Here is a 21,681-nt window from a genome sequence, read left to right as displayed (position 1 = left end):
CCCTTTCATCTAAGCTGCTAAGAAGTTCACATGGTTAATTTAGATAAATTTTTTTTGCAGTGTAAATCACCTTTTAGATTCACTGGATCTTTTTTTTTTTTTTTTTCAATAATCTTAATGTACCTTTGCAGTCATTTTGCAAAATACAGTTAATGTGGAAGAGTTGATTCAATCTATCACAACAGTTTCCTGCTGATACCACCTCAGAATCTTTCTTAACACAGTCATGAAGGCACCCATTGCTAATCAGTGAGATAAACCCATCCCTTCTGCAGTCACTTGTATTTTAGGATTCCCAAGAAGGGATTTGCTATCCATAGTATAGTTCTGTGGGGATGAGTCCAAGAAATAAGAAACATGGAGGTAAATAAAGCTTATGACTTCATTACTACTGCCCTTATTTTAATAACCCTGAAATTTTTGCACAGCTACTTCAAGATGTGTTAGGGATAAGCCAGCATGCAAGGTGAGTCACATTTCACCATCACTGACAGAGCTCACCATTAAATGGAGCCCGGAGTTGTTCCTTTGCAAATGAAAAACTTCACTTACAATGTGAAAAATCATCCCCAAGTTTTTCATGTTTGCAAATGTTCGTTTCTGTGTATTAGGATTTCTTCATGCCTAGCATACCTGTTGATGCAAAAGGGAACAGGAAAGAACAAAAAAAAGAGTTGCTGTTTAGGAATGCTGTGGTGTCTGTGGAGTTTGAGAATATGCAGTATTCTGAGTACGAGGAAGAGCACATCTTTCTATCAAATTTTGTTAACTGCAAGAATCACACGTTTCATGAAAAATGTTTTAATTTTATGGGCCCTGCTAGGTTCCTGTCTAATAAGAGGACAGTTTCCATGTGTCTGCTAACAAGTCACAGGTGAAAATTTAGTAGAAATGTAGTTTACAGACTATGCTGCCCTGACTCAGTCTGCCATCCTCAGCCGTTCTGCAGCTGGTTTTCTGTAGTGCTCTCAGATCCTCATGAAAATGTACAGGAAGGAAAACTGGTTCCTTTTAATACCCCTTGCTATTTTCTTTTGGAACCAGTGTCTTCATTTTCCATCATCATTGTTGAAGTCATCAACACCACAGTATGGCTCACATTTTTACTCTGAGCTGAAAGGAAGTAGAAGTTATGGATCCTGATTATCTACATCAGATAGAAATAGGGTAATGGTAGCTAATTTGCAAACTCACAGATGATTTGCATAACAACTTGTACATGAACTGCATCTTTCAGAGAAAATACTGAGAATTAGAGTGGCGATCCCAGTTCCACTGCTGACATGCTGTGTAGCGCCAGCCAAGTTGTTTGACCTCTCAGACTTTAAACTTCCCCTTCAGGAAAGTAAAGTAGGTTGAGTCACATTGTGTCTAATGTCCCTTGTAGTTCCAGATTCTGTGAGTTTGTGACTGAGCCAGGTGCACAAGTGAAAGAGGATGCTGTTTCTGATTGAAGGTACTGCCGACAGGTGTGTTAGTCTGGGAGTGAAGGGGGAAGGTTTTGAATAGTGGAAAGGCTTAGTTGACTTGGGGTGGAGGGGAGGCAAAGTACTATTTTGGGGTTTTTAGCCAAGAAGGATTATTTAGGGGTGACCTACAGTCAGTAGAATTCATTGGTGGAATCCAGTGTATGAACTCCCTGATACAAAGTATGAGAAGAGCTCAGGATTGATTTAATTTTTATCTGAAACTTGTTAATATATCACTGGAAGATATCCTTTTTGTTGTACAGAATCCTAGCAGAATCAGTATAGTGCTAAGTATAAGATGAACTAAATTTGGCTGGGGAATGGGCTTGGCTTAGTATATGCTAGGACAGTAATTGCCAGCATGGCATGATCTGAAGGTTACTAAAGAGTCTCCTCCTTTAAATATGTCTTTTTTTGTTTTTTGACTGATGCTTAAAGGTCTAAAATGAACTGTTTTGATTTTGTTTCTTTTTTTTTGAATCGATAGAAGTTTTCCTAGGAAGAATAGCACATTAAAGAGAAAAAAACAGGGCAGTGTGGGAGTACTAGGTTTGTGAGAAATCACAGGTTTGTAAGGGAAATAGAGACTAAACACAAAGAAAAAGGAAGCAGGGAGTGACAGCTCATTTGATACAGTATCTTGAAACCCATATTTGCAAGTTCATGAATTGATACCTGTAGCATTTAGTAGCTGCTAAGTAGCCATCCCCAAATGTCTCCTTTAAATGTTTACCCATTTTACTTATGTACCAACACGAGTGCTACTTGTTATGGGTGCTACTTGGCTGGTTCATTGATGGAGTATTTGGTGGTTTAAATGAAATGCAGATTAGGTAAAAATAAATTACTTTCAATAAGGTTAAGGAAGTGAAGGCTGTAAATAAAATATACATTCACAAACAGACAAATGCTATTAGGAAATCCAGCTCAGTCCATGCCAAGCTGTTACTGTCTAAATTGCCTTCTTTCTTCCTGGCTTGCAATTAATTTTTGCTTGTATGTTTAGAGATTGGGGGAAGGGTAATAGCCTAATGGATAATGATTTTATTTTAGCAGTTTGATTAAGGAGACTAAATAACTTGGACCCTGGATAACCATAAGGACTAACGCTTTATCCATCAAGTGTAATTTCTAGACAGAAGTTTGTGTTTAAATTTCTGGGTAAATTTAGCCTTGAGCTATGTGTAATGTAAAGTTATGAGATGGCTTTGTGCTCAGTTATTTTCTGCCTGTCTCCTCCCTTACCGTCTTGCCTCCTCACTCACATTTCCTTCTTGCATTCTCCATTTGACTAGCTTCCCTCTGCCCTGTTCTCTCCAGTCTGACAGGCAAGTGCTTTACAGCTGTTTGCTCTTTGAAAAGTTGTGAAGGGCAGTAGGTGATCCCACCAGGTTTCCTAGCATATGCAGAGCCACCCCACATTGAAGGCCACACCACTGTTGTCTGCCTCACCCTGCGCCATCCTGTGTCTGCCCAGCCACCTATCCTCTTCTGTTTGGGAAACCCATGTGTCTTCAGAAAAACTTGTTAGTGTTCCTCTCCTGGCAGATAGACATTTCTCAAAGGAGACTCTGCTAATCTTGTTTACCTTTAGAGTTACTTGAATGGTATGAAGGTAACCAAGTTAGAATGAAGATGGGTCATTTCAGAAGTTGTAAACCCATTCTCTGAGTTTATGATGGGACCAGAAAAACAATGAGGTATGTATGTGTTAGTGCAATTGGCAGTTAAAAAATGTTTAAACTGTAGAACCATTGCTTTATGAATGAAATCTCATCCAGAGCCAGAATGTATAAATCAGATAAAAGTCTTCTCCCATTTTGATTGAGCTGAGGATTGGGTAGGGCCAGAGACCTTCTCATCAATGCCCCACCCTACACCTTAGGGAGCTTCTGAGACACCCTTGATGGGAACATGGGGCTTCTCAAGGCACAGTCTGGGAACTGCTGGACTACTGATTAGCTATTTTCCTCTATTCTGTCTCTAAGAAGCATGGTTTGTTAGTGGCAAAAAAAAAAAAAAAAAAAACATGATAAGGAAATTTGTTTCATGCGTCCATAAATACAAGGTTTTCTAATCTACTAGGAGCTTATATAAGAATTCTTGAAAAATATTTGAAGTGTATGTGTGTCCACATATTTGGTCTATATGTATGCATGTACACACACATGGGGATGGGGAGGCATAACATTCAGGGGTTCTTAACCTGTGGGCCACCTTCCCCAAGGGGACTATGAACTTGGATGGAAGAAAAAATACATCTTTATTTTCTCTAACCTCTTACTGAAAGTTGGCATTTTATTCAATTATCAATATAGGCAACAAATCACAGTAGTATTAGCAATACCGATGAATTTGTCACCAATAAAAATCACAAATATTTTCATATCACGTTAAGTTGTTGCAGATATCTTAAAATATCATTTTTGCTCATCACTATAAAATTATAGTAGTTATTAGATCTGTTGCTAGATCTTATTTAGTGTGTTAATAAAGAAGCACATATATCACAAATTTTTGATAGTTGTATTTCAGTGTAATTGGTTTTCTTTCTGATCTTATGTATTTTATTTCAAGCACATAAAAACGTTGTTCTGAAAGGGCATCCATGGGCTTCACCAGACTGCCGGAAGGGTCCCTGGCACAAAAGAGATGAGGCCAGTGATTAGATAAATTGAGCAGAGGGAAAAAAAATTATATTTTTCAGCATATTAGCTGAGGAATTCTTGAATTTACCTGGGGAACATTTACTTTTTATTTGTTTATTGCTTTTTAGTGTGCTTATTTTTCAAGTGCTTTTCACTCCAAAGCATATAGGACTAGCAGGGGTTATGATAATTGCAATAACATTTAAAACAAAAACAAAAACCTTACGGACAACTTTTTCTCTAACATGCAGATGCTCACATATAGTGCTAGACTTCATGGGAGAATGCCTTTTCCCTTGTACTAGAAATTTTTTGCCAATTGAACTACACCTTTAATATCTACTTAAACTTGAAGTTTAAGTGATTCTTACCTCACTGGACAAGAAGTGTTGGGAGAAATGAATCCCCGTTAGATTTGTCCCCACATCTCCTCTGAGGCTGCACAATGGCTGGCACATAGGTGGCACTCAGTAATTATTTGTGGAAGGTTGGAATGATTCAGAAGCAAATTTCATCTGGTCACAATTTTGCCCTCACAAAAGCCAGCATTTTCCTAAGGGAGCCAGCATGGGGCGAGAGTGGGCTCAGAAGAGCAGAGTAGGGTCAGACTCCACGACTCTACTCCTGCCTTCTCCCCACGCCCCCAGACCCTTCAGAGCTTGCGTTCCCCAAGTGTAAAATGAGATCAGTGGTTGTAAGGAGTAACTGAGACAGGCTGTGCAGGGCTCCAGCCTCCCTTGTCTCCTTTAATTGGTAAAATTATAACATGGCCATTGTCGCTGGGACCTACCTGATGCTTCTAGAAATATTTATGCTTTCTTTTTTTAATGCCTACTTGTGAATCACAAGATTTGGGTCTCTCAAATCAAGACAGTTTCTGAAAGCAGGTTTGCATAATGGATAAAATGATGCAGTTTTGGCCACAAAATGGATATTACTTTATCAGCAAAATCATAAGCAAGTTGAGAGCTCATAATGACCCTGCTCGCTTGATTGTTCCTCTTAGGATATAATTCCCATAACTTTTATAATCCCAAATCACCTTCCCCTGATTTCAAAAATTCTTTGTTCTCTCTCCTAGAACATCATAGAAGGAAGATTTAAATTTTTAATTCCAAGCCCCTAAATATGCATAATGGAGAGTATAGTTCATTTTAGCAGATATCCGCAGTGTTGAAAAGCTTTATATTAAATCAGTTAAAAATGCAGTGGCAGAAATATCTGTTTAAAACACTCTGATAGAAAGTTATTTTGTAGTGGTTATTTTACCTATTAGATTATTTTACCTATTTTACCTTTGCCTAAAAATTATTTTATGAGTTATTTTTATAAGTTTTTTTTTTACTTCTTTTTGCACATGGCATATGCCAATATTCAGCAACATTTTTTTAATGATTTTCAAAATTTTGAATAGGAAAATAATACTGTAAATCTTTCTTAATGACTTTAGGAAGCAACATGATAAGAAATTTATAAAATTACAATATTAAAAGCACGTATTCATTTGGGTTGAGAGGTCTGCAGAAAAGTAAAGTGTCCTATCTTAAGCTTCTTTTTTAAATGATCAGATGTATTTGCCTTTGTCCAAAGCCTTTGATGGTGCTTCACTGTGTTCTTAAAACAGTGGTTCCCAGAGTGTAAGCTGAGCTCAATTTGAACCTTATTTCTTTAAAATGCAAGAACACCATTATGAATAAAAATTGTTGGACTTGGCTACCATACATGAGCCCACAGGGATTACAGAGGTGTGTACAGTTTCTTACCACTAAGCATCACAAATTGTGCCATTTTTATATCTTTCTCTGTCCCCCACCCCTATTTATTGACACTGCATTTTGTTAAAGTGACTTTTTTGGCACATTTGTACACTCATTGAAGTGTGAGCCTCAGGGTGTTTCCAGGCACTTTGGGTGAACGAAAGTGAAGACTTTGTCATTCAAAGGGCTATTTGGGTTCACATTTGTTTGTGACAAATGTAACTAAGATAGCAGGGTTGGGAATGACCAGAATAAAGAAACCTGTCCTGTCCACATTAGATCATGGAAGAAATGCTTAGGTACTGAACCAGAGCAGTAGGAATGAAAAAGAAGGAACAAATACAAGAGACGTTCTAAGTAAGGGCATAGAATTGACAGGAGTTTATGACTGTTCTGTTATAGAGGAAACAGACAAGAGAAATAAGATTTTTAATTAAAGCCATTTGCTATATATATATTTTTATTACAAAAGCAGTACATAGCCACTATAGGAAAAGTCAGAAATTACAAGCATGAGGAAGAACATAAAAATACCTGTAAATCCCAGTGACCTAGATAGTCACTTTCAATATACTGATTTATGCTCTTTATATACACACACGCATATGCATATATATGTATATGTATATGTCTCACATTCATTCATATACTGTACATATGATTTAATTCTCTATTGAGGTGTATTTGAGTTATGTTCAACTTTTGCTGTCACATATATTGTGAATGTAAACATCATTATAGTGAAATATTTGTATACATCTTTAATTATTTATTTAGGATAAATTCTCAGAAGTGGAATTATTAGACCACAAAAAGCCATTTATGTTTAAAAGGTGATTTCTAGACATTTTACGTGCTACATTTTCACATAGCCTTTCAGAAAGATTATACCAGTTTGTATCTATTTACATACCTAGTTGACTGGGTGAATTAGGCGTAGTTGATTCAAAAGTAACTGGTCTACCTATTTTTCCCAGCACCCTGCTAATTTATTCTGCTCTTTTTAAAATTATTCTTCCTACTTTAAATATTGCCCATTCTTCAAAGCTAAGCCAATATTACTCTTCATACATGAAGACTTCCTTGACTATTTCACCCCATCTCTTCTTCCTCTCCACTTGGAGCCCACTTGATGTCTGCCCATCAGGGACCTTTATCACATGCTTCTTTGCACTAAAAGGTTTTTTTTGTTTGTTTGTGGTAGCTGGCCGGTATGGGGATCCAAACCCTTGACTTTGGTGTTATAATGCCACACTCTAACCAACTGAGCTATCCGGCCAGCCCTAGAAGTTATTTTTGAATGCCAGGTCTTTCCAAGTATAGCTATGAGCCCTTTAAGGCAAGTGCTTTCAGTTGAGTTCGTCAGAACTTTTTGTAGTTATCATGGACCGAGTGTTGGGCTGAATGTATTCTATTACGTTTGTACGAGCCACTATACTGTGAAATTAATGTCATTAATATCTGCACTTTGTAGAAAAGGATCTGAGGCTCAGAAAGGTAATTTGCTGAAGTTCACATAGATAATAAATGCCTATATAGGATATAAACCTTTATTGGTATATAGAGGTGTTTGAGAATGACTTGTAGGAGAAGTAGTATTTGGATAAGCAGAAAAAATGGCTTTTCCATTAGAGAAAACATGTGAGGAGTGGAGAGTAGAATGTGGGGCCATGTTGGGCAGTAGCTAAGAAATAGTCCAATGAATTTGGACGTGAGTGTGATTGGGAGGAACCTTAAATGAAGCCCCCGGGAGTGTGAACTTTTCCCTTGTATTGGGAAGCCATTGAAGGTCATATTGAGCAGTAGGATAACTGGGCAGTTTGAAAGTGGTAGACTAATGCTGTGGTTTTCATCCTCGGATCCTTTTTCCAAGGGAATCTCAAAGATGGTTAAGGAGATTCAAAAAAGTTTAACTTGTATATTTACTGATCAGGACATTCCATAGGCTAAATTAAACTTCAGATTACTTGTTTTTTGTAGGAATCACATCAACTCCGTATGATAACAGTGGTTCTCTATTCTTTGTCAAAGCTGTAGTCATCATTGATATACTTTTCTCCCTAAGTTAAAAGAGGAAAAGGAATGATTACTTAAAAGCTTTTTTGTTCAGAAATCAAAACAATTGTTCATTGGAAGTAATTAAAAACAATGGTTGGTGTCTAAGGGAGTAATTCAAGGAAAGAGGTGCCCCAGCTCTGACAAGTCAGTGATGGGCAGAATGGGAAAGAGAAGACGGTTCTTTGTCATAGAAGCAGAGACTAAAAGTGATGAAAATGAACCTTGGGAGTTTTGAGTTTTCTGTTTTTTAATGACACCATCTATGAAGAATGAGGAGAAAATTAAAACGTAACATTCGAAGGCAGAGTATATAAATGTTAAGAAAGGGCCAGATCATATCACTGCAATTTATGTAATACCAAAAATATATCTTAGGCTGAAAGGGAAAAACAGGTAAGACTTTTTTTTTTTTTCAGAGTCTGATACTGATATTCAAGTATCAGACTTAAGCCAGATTTTTGTTTTGTTTTAGCTTTGAAGAAACTTTACTGAAAGCAGGTTTGAACTATATGTAAAAATTAAACTTTTAAATTAGGTATTTTCCAAATCTTATGTTTTGAAAATAAAATTCAGGCCTTCTTTGGAAATTCTCTATTTCAGTCAGAATAAGAGATCATCTTCTAGCTAGTTTAGTAGGTTGCCTAGAATTTCATACTTTTATCTTCATTCCTCTTTTTTCTTTTTCTTAAATTCTGTCTTCTGAAAATATTCTTTAAAACGTGAGATCTCCTTTTCAAGTAAGAACCATTTCTACTATGGCCAGCTTGTCATAGGATAATCTTGATAATTTGTAGCAAAAGAAAAACCACTGTATTTTTGTGTGCCCTAAAGCCAGTGGCTTTGAAAAAGTAGAAGAGAGATGAACATAAAAACCATGGAAAACAAAAGATTTTCACTTTTTTATCTGATTAAATTTTAAGTACAATGGAAAAATAATTTACCATTGATTCTGAGTGTTCCTTCTAAATGTGCTAAATTTTAATGAAAGCTTTTCCCCTGGTTGTATAAACATTATTTCTTTATGCTAATAACATACCAGAAACTCTGCTAGAGGTGTTTAACTTCTTAATGACAAAGTGGCAGAAATTTACTCAAGTTAGAAATTTCTGGATAGCCATTTTATATCCTCTTATTACCCCAATATGGGAACCCACAGACTTTTGACTAAGCTATTGAGTCTCTTAAGTCAACTGGAGGGTCTAGGGGGAACTTAAAAAAACAGTAAGTTTTGGAGTTTAAATATAGTAACAATTTAAAAGGGCATCATGATTTTTTTTTTCTTTTCAGCCAATACAAGTATCAGAAACCACACAGTTGAAGATAAATTTACTCACCCACCTATGTTTTTTAAATTATATTTCTTTTTAAAACTCATCTTTGAATGATGTGGATGTAATGTGCTACTTTTACAAGGGAAAATGCATTTACCGCTATGTCTCTGTTCAAATTTATTTCCCATATTTTCTTTAGTAAGACCAATGTTAACTTAGCAGGAAAAGTTACTTGCAGTGCCTGCTGAGATTCTCTTCACTTTACACAGGGTAGATGTTATTACACTGGGGAGAAAGATTAATGCGTTTCCTGCTAATTCCATAGAGGAGAACATGTATCTTTATTAATGTTAATGGTGGGGGCCTCTCATTATGTTATAGAATAATCTGCTTTAGCAAAGGTTTTCCTTCAAAAGAACTTCATAACATTTAAAGGTTAATATGTTAGGTAAAAAACAATATCTTAAGACAAGCGTTTTTATTACAAGACATGATGGGATGGTTTTTATTAAATTATATGATGATTTGAATGGGGAAGAAGAAGAAATACATCGCTTCTTGGGCTCAACTTTAATGCCTCTAATCAAATAATGACCTTCTGGAAAATAGTTAATTTTAAGCATTTGGAAAGATCAATACCACTTTGCCACCAAAAAATGGCCCAGATGATGAAATTTGATGTATTTAAAGTATCATTTCACCCTTTTAACCTAGTAAATAATTTAAAGTGCTTTCAGTATTGCTGTGCCACTGTTTTGTTTCTCACTGTTCAGAGTGTTGTGATTTTCCATGAAAAAGATTGGAAGTTGTCATAGGAAGCATTCAGGCCTCACACCTAGAAGGCGGGTTATATGTCCATTAGGTCTTGAGTATCTCTGCATTAGCCCCCCCGCCCCCAAAAGTAATATGTTTAAATACTACATTTGAGGTAGAGTATGTATAAAGCATACAGGGTGTGCATGTGTAACCCCTCTGTAGTGTTTTAAAGGGGTGGTTTAAAACATAATTAGTCACTTTGCATCTTTTGTGATATCTTTAAACCTTTATGCTAAAGGTAAAGGATTTGTAGCATTGACAATTAGAACCCATTTTCCCCCAGCTTATAGAACACTGATATGAAATTACCCTTGAGTGCCGACAGCTTTGTAAATAAAAAACAAATTGCCCTCTATTAGTGTGTTTGTGGGCAGATTAAAAACTGTCTTCATTAGCATAAGTAACACTTACAGATTCTTTTAAAAGTAGAAAATTATTTGCTGAATGATAAATTGCTAGCTTTATACTTAGTTGTTGAAAATGTACTCATTCAAAATGCCCGGTGTAGTTTAATCTATAGTACTGAATTTTTGTTAGAAGTTCTATTTAATGGATGATGTACTTAATCCTTATTCCTACTATTTGCTAAAATGTAATTCATGCTTTCCACTAAAATGTTTGTATCAAATACTTTCCTATTTAGATTGATTTCTTTTAATATCATATATTATTATACTGTATGCCCCAGAGATTGGAACAAAATACTCCTGCAAATAACATGTAAAAAGATGAGGGTGAGGGGAAATAAATACAGAGTATAAAATGTTTTGCTCCTTAGAACTCATATTACCATTCTGTTTTTTAAAATGTATTTTTCCTTCTTTGTTGCAGCAAGAATTGTCATTTTCTTTCTCTTTTTTTTTTTATAACTTTTAGTTTTAAAATGTATGTGTATCTACTGATAATATATCTGTATATTGCATTAAATGACTTTTTCTCAGAGAATGCCGAAGTCTATTTTCCCCTGGAAAACTAGTTATGTTATATACTCCCAGCTTTCTCACACACCAGGGCCTTTAAGAGTTCTCTTTTTAATACATGTGAGGCTTTATAGATACGATAAATTCATTCATGAAAGGAGGTTACTTTCCTACCTCAGTTAAGATCATTGTGTACCCTCTCTTCATTAAAATGTTAGAAGTGAATTGACTTGAATTAACTGTTCTAAAAAGAGTGGAGTGGAAATCAGAGATTGAGTTTGGTTGGAAATTAGCAGCTGAGAGATGTAGGTGCCAGGATTTTTATTTAAATGTGGTACAACAAGATTCTGTCAGTAAAGCACATCATTAGAATATTGAGTTTAGAACTGCTAATTTTTCCTTTAAAATGAGCATACAGTCATGTGTTTCATGGACCATAATAAACTGCCATTGTGTTGTCATTGAGTTTGTTTTGCTTTTTTGCAATACTGGTTTGGCAGTCATTCCTCATTTTCTCTTTTTCTTTTTTCTTTTTTTTCCCAATTTTACATTTCTTTAATAGATCCCTAACCAAAACCAGTCAAAAGAACGTTATTTCATGCAGTCTTAGGTTTAGCATCTTTTGCACCATTTTCTTGCTTAGGGTAGCAAGACATTTGCAGATGGTTCTTGGTTACTATAAAGTACATAACAGTATTTCCTTTGTGGCAGATGGATTTAAGACTTTTAGTTCTCAATAAATGTAGGTTTACAATACATAACTTTACAGGATTTGTGTTGTATATAACAGGTTTGAACATATTATCTCAGAATTCATCTGCATGGCATTTTCAGCTTATTCGGGGTCCATGCCAGTTTTTTTAAGTAATAGGGGGAGCGCTCTGATTGATAGCAACAGCTCAAGGCGTGATTTTGAATAGAAACAAAGGGTTTAGAACAGAAGGTGTCAAATTAAACTTTGTCAGTTTGAAAAGTAGTAACATCCTGAAAGTTTTAGTAATTTATTTACATGTGGCTACTGTTTATATTTTGCCCTCTTTATATGCAGCGTAATGTTGCTTGGCAAATTTACTTCATTTAAAGTTTAGGTTGTTCCTTGTACCATTTCAGTTTTCTGAGAATGGATTGGTCTCATTATTTTAAGGCTGTTAGTCCCCTGTCTTCTCTGCTGTTCAAAGTGGTTGTGATCTAATTTAATTTTGAGAGTAGTTTCCTACTCCCACCTGTGTTCTTATATCAAGTCCCAGAGACCTCTCTAAAAACACAATTATGTTCACATTTTGCAGCAAAGCACTGTATTTCATTCCTCATCTCCTCTCCCAAGTAAATCTATACAGTTACCATATAAAAACCAGTACAGTACTTTGGGGAATCACTATTTTTATTTGTCAAATATTGCAAATATTTTGACATATTCATTGTCTAAGTTTATTTGCTTTAAAAATATCACTTATGGAAAACTGACCTAGAAAAGGTATTGGGGAATTAGAAAGCATTTGACTTCTTTAGTCACTTTTATGCAAAACATAGATCTGATCACTGTCATCATTAATAGAATCATAATTGATAGGATTTGAGGTAGTCAAAATATTTCAAGGTATTTAACTAGTATTAGAATAAATTAATCTTATTTTTGCCAGTGTAAATTGGGAATGAGCCAGTTTATTTCTACACTGACAAAGAACTAATGTGTCAAAATGTCTGTTTTTCATTATTTCTTAAGAGATGTGCACATCAAGAAAAGCATCCCCCCCCCCTTTTTGTTTCTGTGGAATATCCTTGTAGAACTAACAGTTCCCAGCTGCACCGTTAAATATTTTTCTAAGAGGCATCTGATTTCAGTCTCCTAAAATCATCGTGTCTCTTGAAAGGCTAGCAGAGACATGCTTCAGCTTATAATTCATCAAATTATTTTTAGATAAGGAATTAGAAGTATTATTTAGGGGCAGAGGTTAATAGCAAACTACTGGAAATGTTATGTTAGTCATGGGCAATTAATAAAAATAAGGATCTGTCTCATAAGTATAGAGACATAGAAGTGACAATATGAGCAAAATATTTGTTGAATGAGTCAGGGCTCTTTTTCTGAAATATTTGTTAAACCAGCATGAGTGTGATTGTTTAGGAATTAGCTATCATTATTAGCCATTTTAAAAGAACTAATGATTTTCTTTTCCAAAGAACATCTGTGATCCACATGTTTTTTCACATATATCCAAGTGCTAACTGATCTCTGCATTACTTTCAAAAGTTTCTAAAGGATGCAAAAAATCATTGGAGATTTTCAGCTCTCTCCAAGAAGCTTTTCTTACATGAATCATTCTTAATTTAACTTTTAGCAATTTTTAGTTACAAGCATTTATTTCTAAAAAAAAATTCTTAGATGTTCAATGTTTAGCACTTATTGTAATAGTACAATACTACTAGCTAAGGTTTAAAAAAAAATCTTTTCTCTATTCTTTATGAACCTTCTAACTTCTCTTGAAAGGTAAATAAAATTGTGTGATTTGCTGGGTTCAGGCATAGGAGTCCTGTCGGTTGTCATGGCTAACAGATGCCGCCAAAAGGGAGAGGGAAAGTAATCTTAATCACAGTTAACATTCAAGCCTACAGGATGATATAAATCTAAAACCTACACAGCAACCAAAAGAAAAATAAAGAAATAGCTTAGATATAGGAAAATATATAATATCTTCATGGCTTAATTCAAATAGCAAATATTTACCAGTAAGATCTAAATGAACATCTCCAGGGCACCATGTACAAGTGGGTCTCAAATACTTCAAATACTCAGAGACAGTTTTATAGTTAATATTATATTCACATAAATAGAGCTAAAATATGTCATATTGTGGTATTCTGGAAATAAGCATAGAATTGCTGTGGTTAGAAGAGAAGCATGTTCAGTGACTGTGATCACTGTGATTATTTTTTATTTAGCTAATATTCTTTCAGGTAAATCTTCACTGTGCTGCCTGCTCTCTTAAGCTTGAATTATGTTCAGTGGCACTGAATGAGTGCATGATTGCATGACTACCCCCATGTATATATTTGTTTAATTAAAAGACCTGTTTAATAGAGAATCAAAACTCTTAGGAAAATTAGTAGATCTCATGAGATTTAGCAGCAGTCACCATTGGCTAGTTAGTAGGTGGGCCTCGGGAAGCTAATCTCATTTCTCCATTTTTTTCTTTTAGAATCTCCAAATAGGCCATTTGAGGGAGAACAGGCCTTCCTTCCTTCCATTGTAAATTGCAATCGGAAGAATTATTTTCTCTCTAATGGTTCAGTTTTAGAAGGAAAGGAAAGTCATGCCATCCTCTGGTCTTACCCCCAATAATATAAAAAACAAAACAAAACCCTTCTTGTCTAGACCTAAAAATCACATAATAAAGCAACTGTACTCTTTCCATTCCCATCCAACTAATTTACTTTAGATTTCCAAGAAACCTCTTTTTCTTAGGTCAGATTTTCTAAAAGCAGATCCTAGGATAGGGAATCAGATACTAATGATTTTGTGAAGCCCTGGAAGAAGTGAGATAAGATAGGGGAGAGGAAGGGGTCTGGTAAGAATGTAGGCTCAAAGTCCTAGCCCTAGATAGATGGAAGAGGGAACAGGAAGAATGGAAGGGGAGGTGGGGAGGGAGCCATCTCTAGAGAGTAAAGTGAAGGGTAGAGTGAGTTATCCACTTTGGGACAAGGGGGCAGAGATTTTATACCATTGGTTAAGCCAATCACTGGCCCTCCAGGGTGAGGAGTTAGTAAGGAGGCGGAATAACCTTCCAGGCATCTCCAGGAGAGATGACTCTAAGACATTTCTCCAGAGCAGGTGTGGCTGAGAGCTCTTAGTCCACAGCACAACAGCTAAGGGCTGGCTGCCTTAACTGGTGGGAGGTTGGGTGGGACACCCTCACTCTTCCACCCCACCCCATTGCTTAGTGTCCATTGTGGCAGCCAAGTTTTGAGATGGCAGCTAGAAAATGTACTCTGTTGGACCACTCAGTTCTTGATAGATAATCCCAGCATCAAAAACTGGATCTCGAGAGGCATCAGAAAGGTTCAAATTTTGGCATTCATTGGACATTTCCTTCTCTCTTGACCCCGGAAACTCATTAAAATTTTTGTTCGACAAACCATATGCTCACATTGCAGCAGCCAAAAAATAGGACTCCACGGTCTCTTTTCAGAAAGTTCTTTCTTGGAGAATTCTTCTAATGCCCATTCTAATCATTAAACGTCATATTGGACAGCATTCTTGTTCACACAACTACACGTGTTCTTTCTGTCTCTTACACACACACACACACACACACACACACACACACACACACATACATTGACATTCATACATAATTTTCTTTCTAATACAAAAATTATAAACTTAGGAAATACTTTTAGGGAAAAAAATTATTTCTAAAATCTGTCCTACTCCTCCTTTGATACCTTTAGTATCTTCAGAGGGCTTCTTGTCAGACAGGAAAGTTGGGCATGACTGGAAGCACACCCAACTGCTTTTCTCCCATTTCACATATCGCAGCATCCATGATACATGCTTTTTTGCCCTTGGAGTCTGAAAAATACGTCTCTTCTTTAAAATGCAAATCTAGACATTTATTAGAAACAGCTTGCCTCCTCAACAGCCACAGCTATCCTCTCTTAACAGGGTAAAAATATTTTTTTTTAAAGCAGATTGGAGTGCTTTGCGCTTACAAAAAAGTTAACTCAGGGTCTTTCCTTTTTAGCTTCTAGTGGAAAATGCCAGCCCCCTTGCACCCCCTCAATAGGCACAAGCTGATGTATTATGCCCTTGTCTCTAAGGGATGGTTGTGTGAGCTGTTACGCTGGAAAGAAGATCCTTCTCCAGAAAACAGGACCCTGTGGGAGAACCTCTCCATGATCCGAAGGTTCCTCAGTCTTCCTCAGCCAGAACGAGATGCCATTTACGAACAGGAGAGCAACGCAGTGCATCACCATGGCGACAGGCCACCCCACATCATCCACGTTCCAGCCGAGCAGATTCAGGTTCGTTTACCTTGGCCAATTCAATATAGCACTAAGTAAATAAAGCTTTAAACTTAGCAGGAAAAAATCTTCTTCCAGCCAGTCTAAACATAGGCTTTTTAGCAAGAGATAACAATATACTGCCATCTTGCTTGGAGGGATAAAAGAAAATTAACACATTTTTTCCCAACATGTGTATTGTGTTCCTCTGCCCTCATCTTTCCACCCCCAAAGTGGCAGGAACCCCCTTCTTACACTTCTTGTTTGGCAAGTGTGTCTTTATTAGTATTGGATTTTGTGTGTGAGCGCTTAAAAATTTTAGCATTTTTAAAAATCAGAATTTCAGACACCACCTATTTTTTAATTAATGCCCCACTGCCCCTGAGGAAAGGAATTACTGCTATTGCTGTAGGGGAAGTTTGTAGAATCACAATTGTATACCTTGGATTCTGTCTAAAAAGAGGGGAGGGAAGCCTAACTAATCTTGCTTTGTGCTCTCTGGCCCTTCCTTCACTGGTAGCTGTGTCCCCACGCCCTCCCAGAGTGCAGGTTAGGGGTGAGTCATATCTGTTTGTCTTTCCTTTAGAGCCCCTCTCCCTCCACCTTTGGGAAAGGAGAGTCTAGAGGCGTTTTCTTACCAGGCCTGCCGACCCCTGCACTGTGGCTCGGTGCTGCTCCTCAGGTGAGCGGGCACAAGTTTCCTATGCCAGCAAGAAAGGGAGACAGAGGGGGTGGCGTAAAGACCTGCTCCCTTGATCAGGACTATCAGACCTGCAAAGGACATGCTAACAACCATGGCTGTGGCCAAAGGCCACTGTGCCAGCAGATACAACCTTGCACTTAGTTGTCACGTCATGAGACTTGTCTCCTAGCCACCCACTGAGGGAACTCCCCTGTGAATTTTCTTTGAAAAGTTCTGGGATTAGGTAGTTTGTTGGTGCTCTTATGGCCTCAATTGCTTTGAACGAGTGTTGTAATTGAATTTGAGCTGTGTAACTTCTTTCTTTTAATTTCTAAGGGGATGTTAGGGAAAAATGCTATTGCCTTCCAGAGTCCTCAAATTCTGCTATCTTTGTTGAATCACCTGCATTATTTCTTGGTACTGCTGTGAAAAAAAATACGTATATGTAGCTAAAAATAATAGAGTTATCCATCCACCAGGAAAAAAGTCCTTGAGTACGTATTAAAGATAAAACAAATTGAAAAGGAGAATCCCTTAGGATATCAAGCACTAGAGTAATCATGAAAGCCTGAAAAACTTACTGTTTAGCAAAAACAAAAAAGAGAAGGATATATATTAAGTAATAAAAATAGTACTTGTTTGAAAATGTAAATTATTTTTAATAAAATTTCTTCTTAGGGGGATAAAAGGAAATGCTTGGGCACAGTATAACCGTTCTGATATTTCGCCACTTAGGTTGATTTGCTGTGCTGATAAGAATTATGGATATCAAGTGTACAGTATGTGCATGTGTCACACATTTTTTATGTATTGCTGTGTATGGAAATTACAGCACATATACAGATACTAATTATGAAAAAGTGTCTGTACACATTAAATTTAAATCCTAATCACATCTGAGTTTACTTTAGACAAAACAATTCGCTAGCTGTTGAATTGGTGGATTGAACCTTTATTTGGGGGTAAGAAAAAAACTTGCAGTGTCAGCCTAGTGCACTGTGTGTGTGTATTAAATTGGAACTGTCTGATAGAAAATTCACAAACGTGAGAATCTCTGAAATCCTTTGTACTCATAAGGGGTGTTTGCTGAATAAGACAGATGCTTATCTTCTATTCTTGCTCCATGTTTTAGCCATCCAGTTAAAGGGGACAGAACACACATTTCTTTACCCATGGTTCTTAACTCATCTTTCTAAAATGACTTTCAAATCCTTGCTTCTCAATCTTCATTTTAAATCTTTGTTAATTATTTACATCATAATTTGCACGGCTGTCTTCGCCTTTGATGCGTATCCTTCTGGTGAAGTTTATGCCTTGCATTTTCAGAGTGCTGGGTTTTCACTTCCTCCACTCATCTCTGATGAGTAAGCACAGCAGCCCCCAAAAGCCGAATTAATTCATACCTTCCTAGGTCATATCATTTTGATTTTTTTTCCTAAATGCTGTGGGCTATTTAGCTGGCCTGCCTTTCTGTTCTGAATCTCTGTCCCTATCATAGAAGCTATATGTGGGATTCGTAACCACATGTTCTCTAATTCTGGTCGGCTTTGTGTGGAACTACGAGGATGCAGAGCTCTGATTGTCTGCTTGTTTCTTTTTAGCAACAGCAGCAACAGCAGCAGCAGCAGCAGCAGCAGCAGCAGCAGGCACCGCCACCGCCACCACCACAGCAGCAGCCACAGGCAGGCCCTCGGCTCCCCCCACGGCAAACCACGGTGGCCTCGCCCGCAGAGTCAGATGAGGAGAACCGGCAGAAGACCCGGCCACGAACAAAAATTTCGGTGGAAGCCCTGGGAATCCTTCAGAGTTTCATACAAGACGTGGGCCTGTACCCAGACGAAGAGGCCATCCAGACTCTGTCTGCCCAGCTTGACCTTCCCAAGTACACCATCATCAAGTTCTTTCAGAACCAGCGGTATTATCTCAAGCACCATGGCAAACTGAAGGACAATTCCGGTTTGGAGGTGGATGTGGCAGAATATAAAGAGGAGGAGTTGCTTAAGGATTTAGAAGAGAGTGTCCAAGATAAAAATGCTAACACCCTTTTTTCAGTGAAACTAGAAGAAGCGCTATCAGTGGAAGCAAACACGGACATTAATGCCGATTTGAAAGACTGAGATAAAAGTATTATTTTCATTCATCAGTGCCACTGGTATTTACTAACAAAATGAAAAGTCCACCTTGTATTCTCTCAGAAAACCTTTGTTGTTCATTGTTTGGCCAATGAATCTTCAGAAACTTGCACAAACAGGAAAGTTGGGAAAGGATAATACAGACTGCACTAAATGTTTTACTCTGTTCAAACTGCTTGGCAGCCCCAGGTGAAGCATCAAGGATTGTTTGGTATTAAATCTGTGTTCACGGGACGCACCACGGTGTGTACCCCGTAAGCATGATACCAGTGATTATTTTTTTTAATTATTATTATTCTGGAGCCTCAAACAAGCATTATAACTTCTGTGATTATGATTTCCTTTCCTTTAATTATTTCTGTAACACTCCACACTGATCTTTGGAAACTGGCCCCTTATTTTAAAAAAAGAAAAAAAAGAGTTTGTTACTCTATTGTATGTTACAAAAGAACTATAGACTGTGGAATGCAGTTTAAAGATGACATATGCCAACAAATGCCTTGTATTATATGGCACTGCCGTAATTCAAATTTGTTTTTATTTTGGAAATAAAAGTTCACTGTAATTTTTTTTCATTCTCATTGTTACATGATTTTTTAAAAAAAGGAAAAGAAAATGTGAAACACAATTTAGTCCTCATTATTTATTTGTAGATCCTGCAGCATCATGTTGTAATTAATTTTTCGGAAGTTTCCGTTAAATGTAATATTGCTTCTCTTGTTACCATACTGATTCTTTTCTATTTATAAATGTATTTTGATGGGCAGTAAAACAAAGTGTCTTAAAAGTTTTAAATAGAGAAAATGTGCTTTACACAGTTGCCTATAAAAAGTGCTCTATGTTATCCAAGCAATTCATACTATAAGCTTCACTCTTATTGTTGTATGCAATTTTTACTATCATGCAAATAAGCTTAGGTAAATAAAACTAATAGATCACCTTAGAAAATTATGCAATTAATGTGAAAATAATTGATGTTTGCAATGTGTCTTCCTTTGGTTTACAATCAATTTTAAAGCTACATCTGTATAAAATTTCTGTATAAAGGTGTATTTCTTTTTTATGAGTTTATGGCTATGAAAACACCAGCTATTTTGTTACAGCTGGCTGTTTTTATAAGTGTATCACAATTTTCTTTATGCAGAAATGTTCTGATTAGGAGTGGTTATTGACTGTAACTACACAATTAAAATTGTTTGTATGGTATGACATGGTAGGGTTTGTCTGCTTATGTGAAGTAACTTTCAAGAAGAATCAGGATGGCCCTCTCATTTAGGTGCATGTTAGTACTCTCTTGATCTTTGACTGATTTTTTAAAAAGCAATTGAAAAGTCACTTGAAAAAATGTAAATTTAAATCACAAACACATGCTCATTTTTAAATGGGTATGAAATTTCACAATGAAGATGACCTGATTTTGGTTAACGTTTTGTTTAATAAACAGAGAGATAGGATGGTCAAAAGACTCAAAAAAAAAACGTAAATCCAGTCTCTAGCAGATAATGTGCTTAGAATGGATTCATCTGCATTTATTCCACAATACTTCAATTATGGCAAACTTTTTCCTTAATCTGGTGTGTAAATGTTTTTAAAGGCTATTAATAGTAACAAGTAATGAGTAGAGGGAAAAGCGGACCTTCTTTATAAAAACCCCCTAGTAAGCATCATTTTTTTACAAGTTATAAATGGAATAAGTTAATAACTCAGATCATTTGGTTGCATATGTCATAACTATAAGAACTACATGAAGAAAATAAGAATAACACACCTGGAATTTAAACACAATCTTCAAAATTCTTGCAACATAACACTTAGTAAATGCCAGGATATGCAATGAGGTGTGCTAATCGTCACAGAAATGTTTGAGGCCAGTGTTGCAGTTTTGGGTGGTTTTTGGTTTTTGTTTAGGTTTTTTTTTGCTGGAGTGGGGAGGGGGATTGGCATTTTTCCCACTTTATCTTTTGCTTCCTCTTTTTAAGGTTTCCTATTGGTTAATAGGGGTATCTGGGTTCCTTAGACATGGTTCAGCAATCGCCCTTTCTCTTTCTGCCTACCATTTCCTCAGGCCCCATGAGCTCATTGATAGGCAGCTGGGCTGCTTTAATGTGAACTTGTACTTAAGCTGAGATGGAATTATTGAAAATTCCAGGCAACTTTAAAGTTCCATTTACTTTTGAAGCACGGCTGAGTTACTCTGAAGGCAGCAGGTTTGTTGCAAACTTAAAATTGTTTTGAAAAACTTCCCAGTTCTTGTTGTTAAATGAGAAAACTCTTAAATTTTCTTGCTCACTAGAGTTCAGAAAAGTTATCATTTGAGGTAAAGAACTTTAAGAAAATAGAAACTAGATTTCATGTATTAAGAAAATAGAAACTGTACGTCATTAAGTTAAAAAAGAAACAAGTATCTGCATTTTTCTTCTTTTCCCCAAGTTTAAGGAAAACGGCTAGATACAGCAGAGTAGAGTTGATGTCTTTTTTTAACCAGCCCAACAGGTAAAACAAGGTGTCAAATAGGTATGAAATGTAATTTTTTTAGAAGATGAAATTAGGTTGCAAATAAGATTTTTCTCCTAAATTCTTTCGAAGTAACGTTTTCAATGAAATGAATGTGTTGGAAATCAACATAACAATGCTAACATTTTTAAAGTCAGCATGGTTTGGCTAATTTGATACTTTTAGCCACCACCACCACCCCCCAAAAAAATCTCCTGTTAATAAATGATGGAGTAGGCAAAACTTTTCAGGGAAGATGACATTTTAGAAAAAGCTTGTCCAGGTGATCTTCCATATTGTTCCTGCAGTGTCATTTATCACTCATGCCAATCCTCTTGTTGCCTATTGCTATGGTAAAACTTCTCTAACAAACTTCATTGTGTCCAAGTATTTCAGAGACTTTTAAAAGCTGCGCATGACGTAGCGCTTCGTGC

General features: G+C 36.5%; 1 protein-coding gene across 2 annotated transcripts in view; it reads left to right on the top strand.

The window, feature by feature from the left end:
- Window positions 1-20,119, top strand: part of SATB1 (SATB homeobox 1) — a 76,914-nt gene extending 56,795 nt beyond the window's left edge. Inside the window, exons 10-12 of one of the 2 annotated variants that reach the window (XM_063114196.1) lie at window positions 15,758-15,961; window positions 16,527-16,622; window positions 18,224-20,119. In XM_063114196.1, the coding sequence (XP_062970266.1) occupies window positions 15,758-15,961; window positions 16,527-16,622; window positions 18,224-18,739 (816 nt within the window). In that variant the 3' untranslated portion in view covers window positions 18,740-20,119. The remainder of the gene's footprint in view (window positions 1-15,757; window positions 15,962-16,526; window positions 16,623-18,223) is intronic. The other variant, XM_063114197.1, reaches the window with a different exon arrangement.
- The last annotated feature ends 1,562 nt before the right edge of the window (window positions 20,120-21,681 follow it).

Source organism: Cynocephalus volans, chromosome 11 (genome assembly GCF_027409185.1).
Source record: "Cynocephalus volans isolate mCynVol1 chromosome 11, mCynVol1.pri, whole genome shotgun sequence".
NCBI lineage: Eukaryota > Metazoa > Chordata > Mammalia > Dermoptera > Cynocephalidae > Cynocephalus > Cynocephalus volans.
Note: the sequence above shows the minus strand (reverse complement) of the source record. Positions and strands in the feature narration are given on the sequence as shown.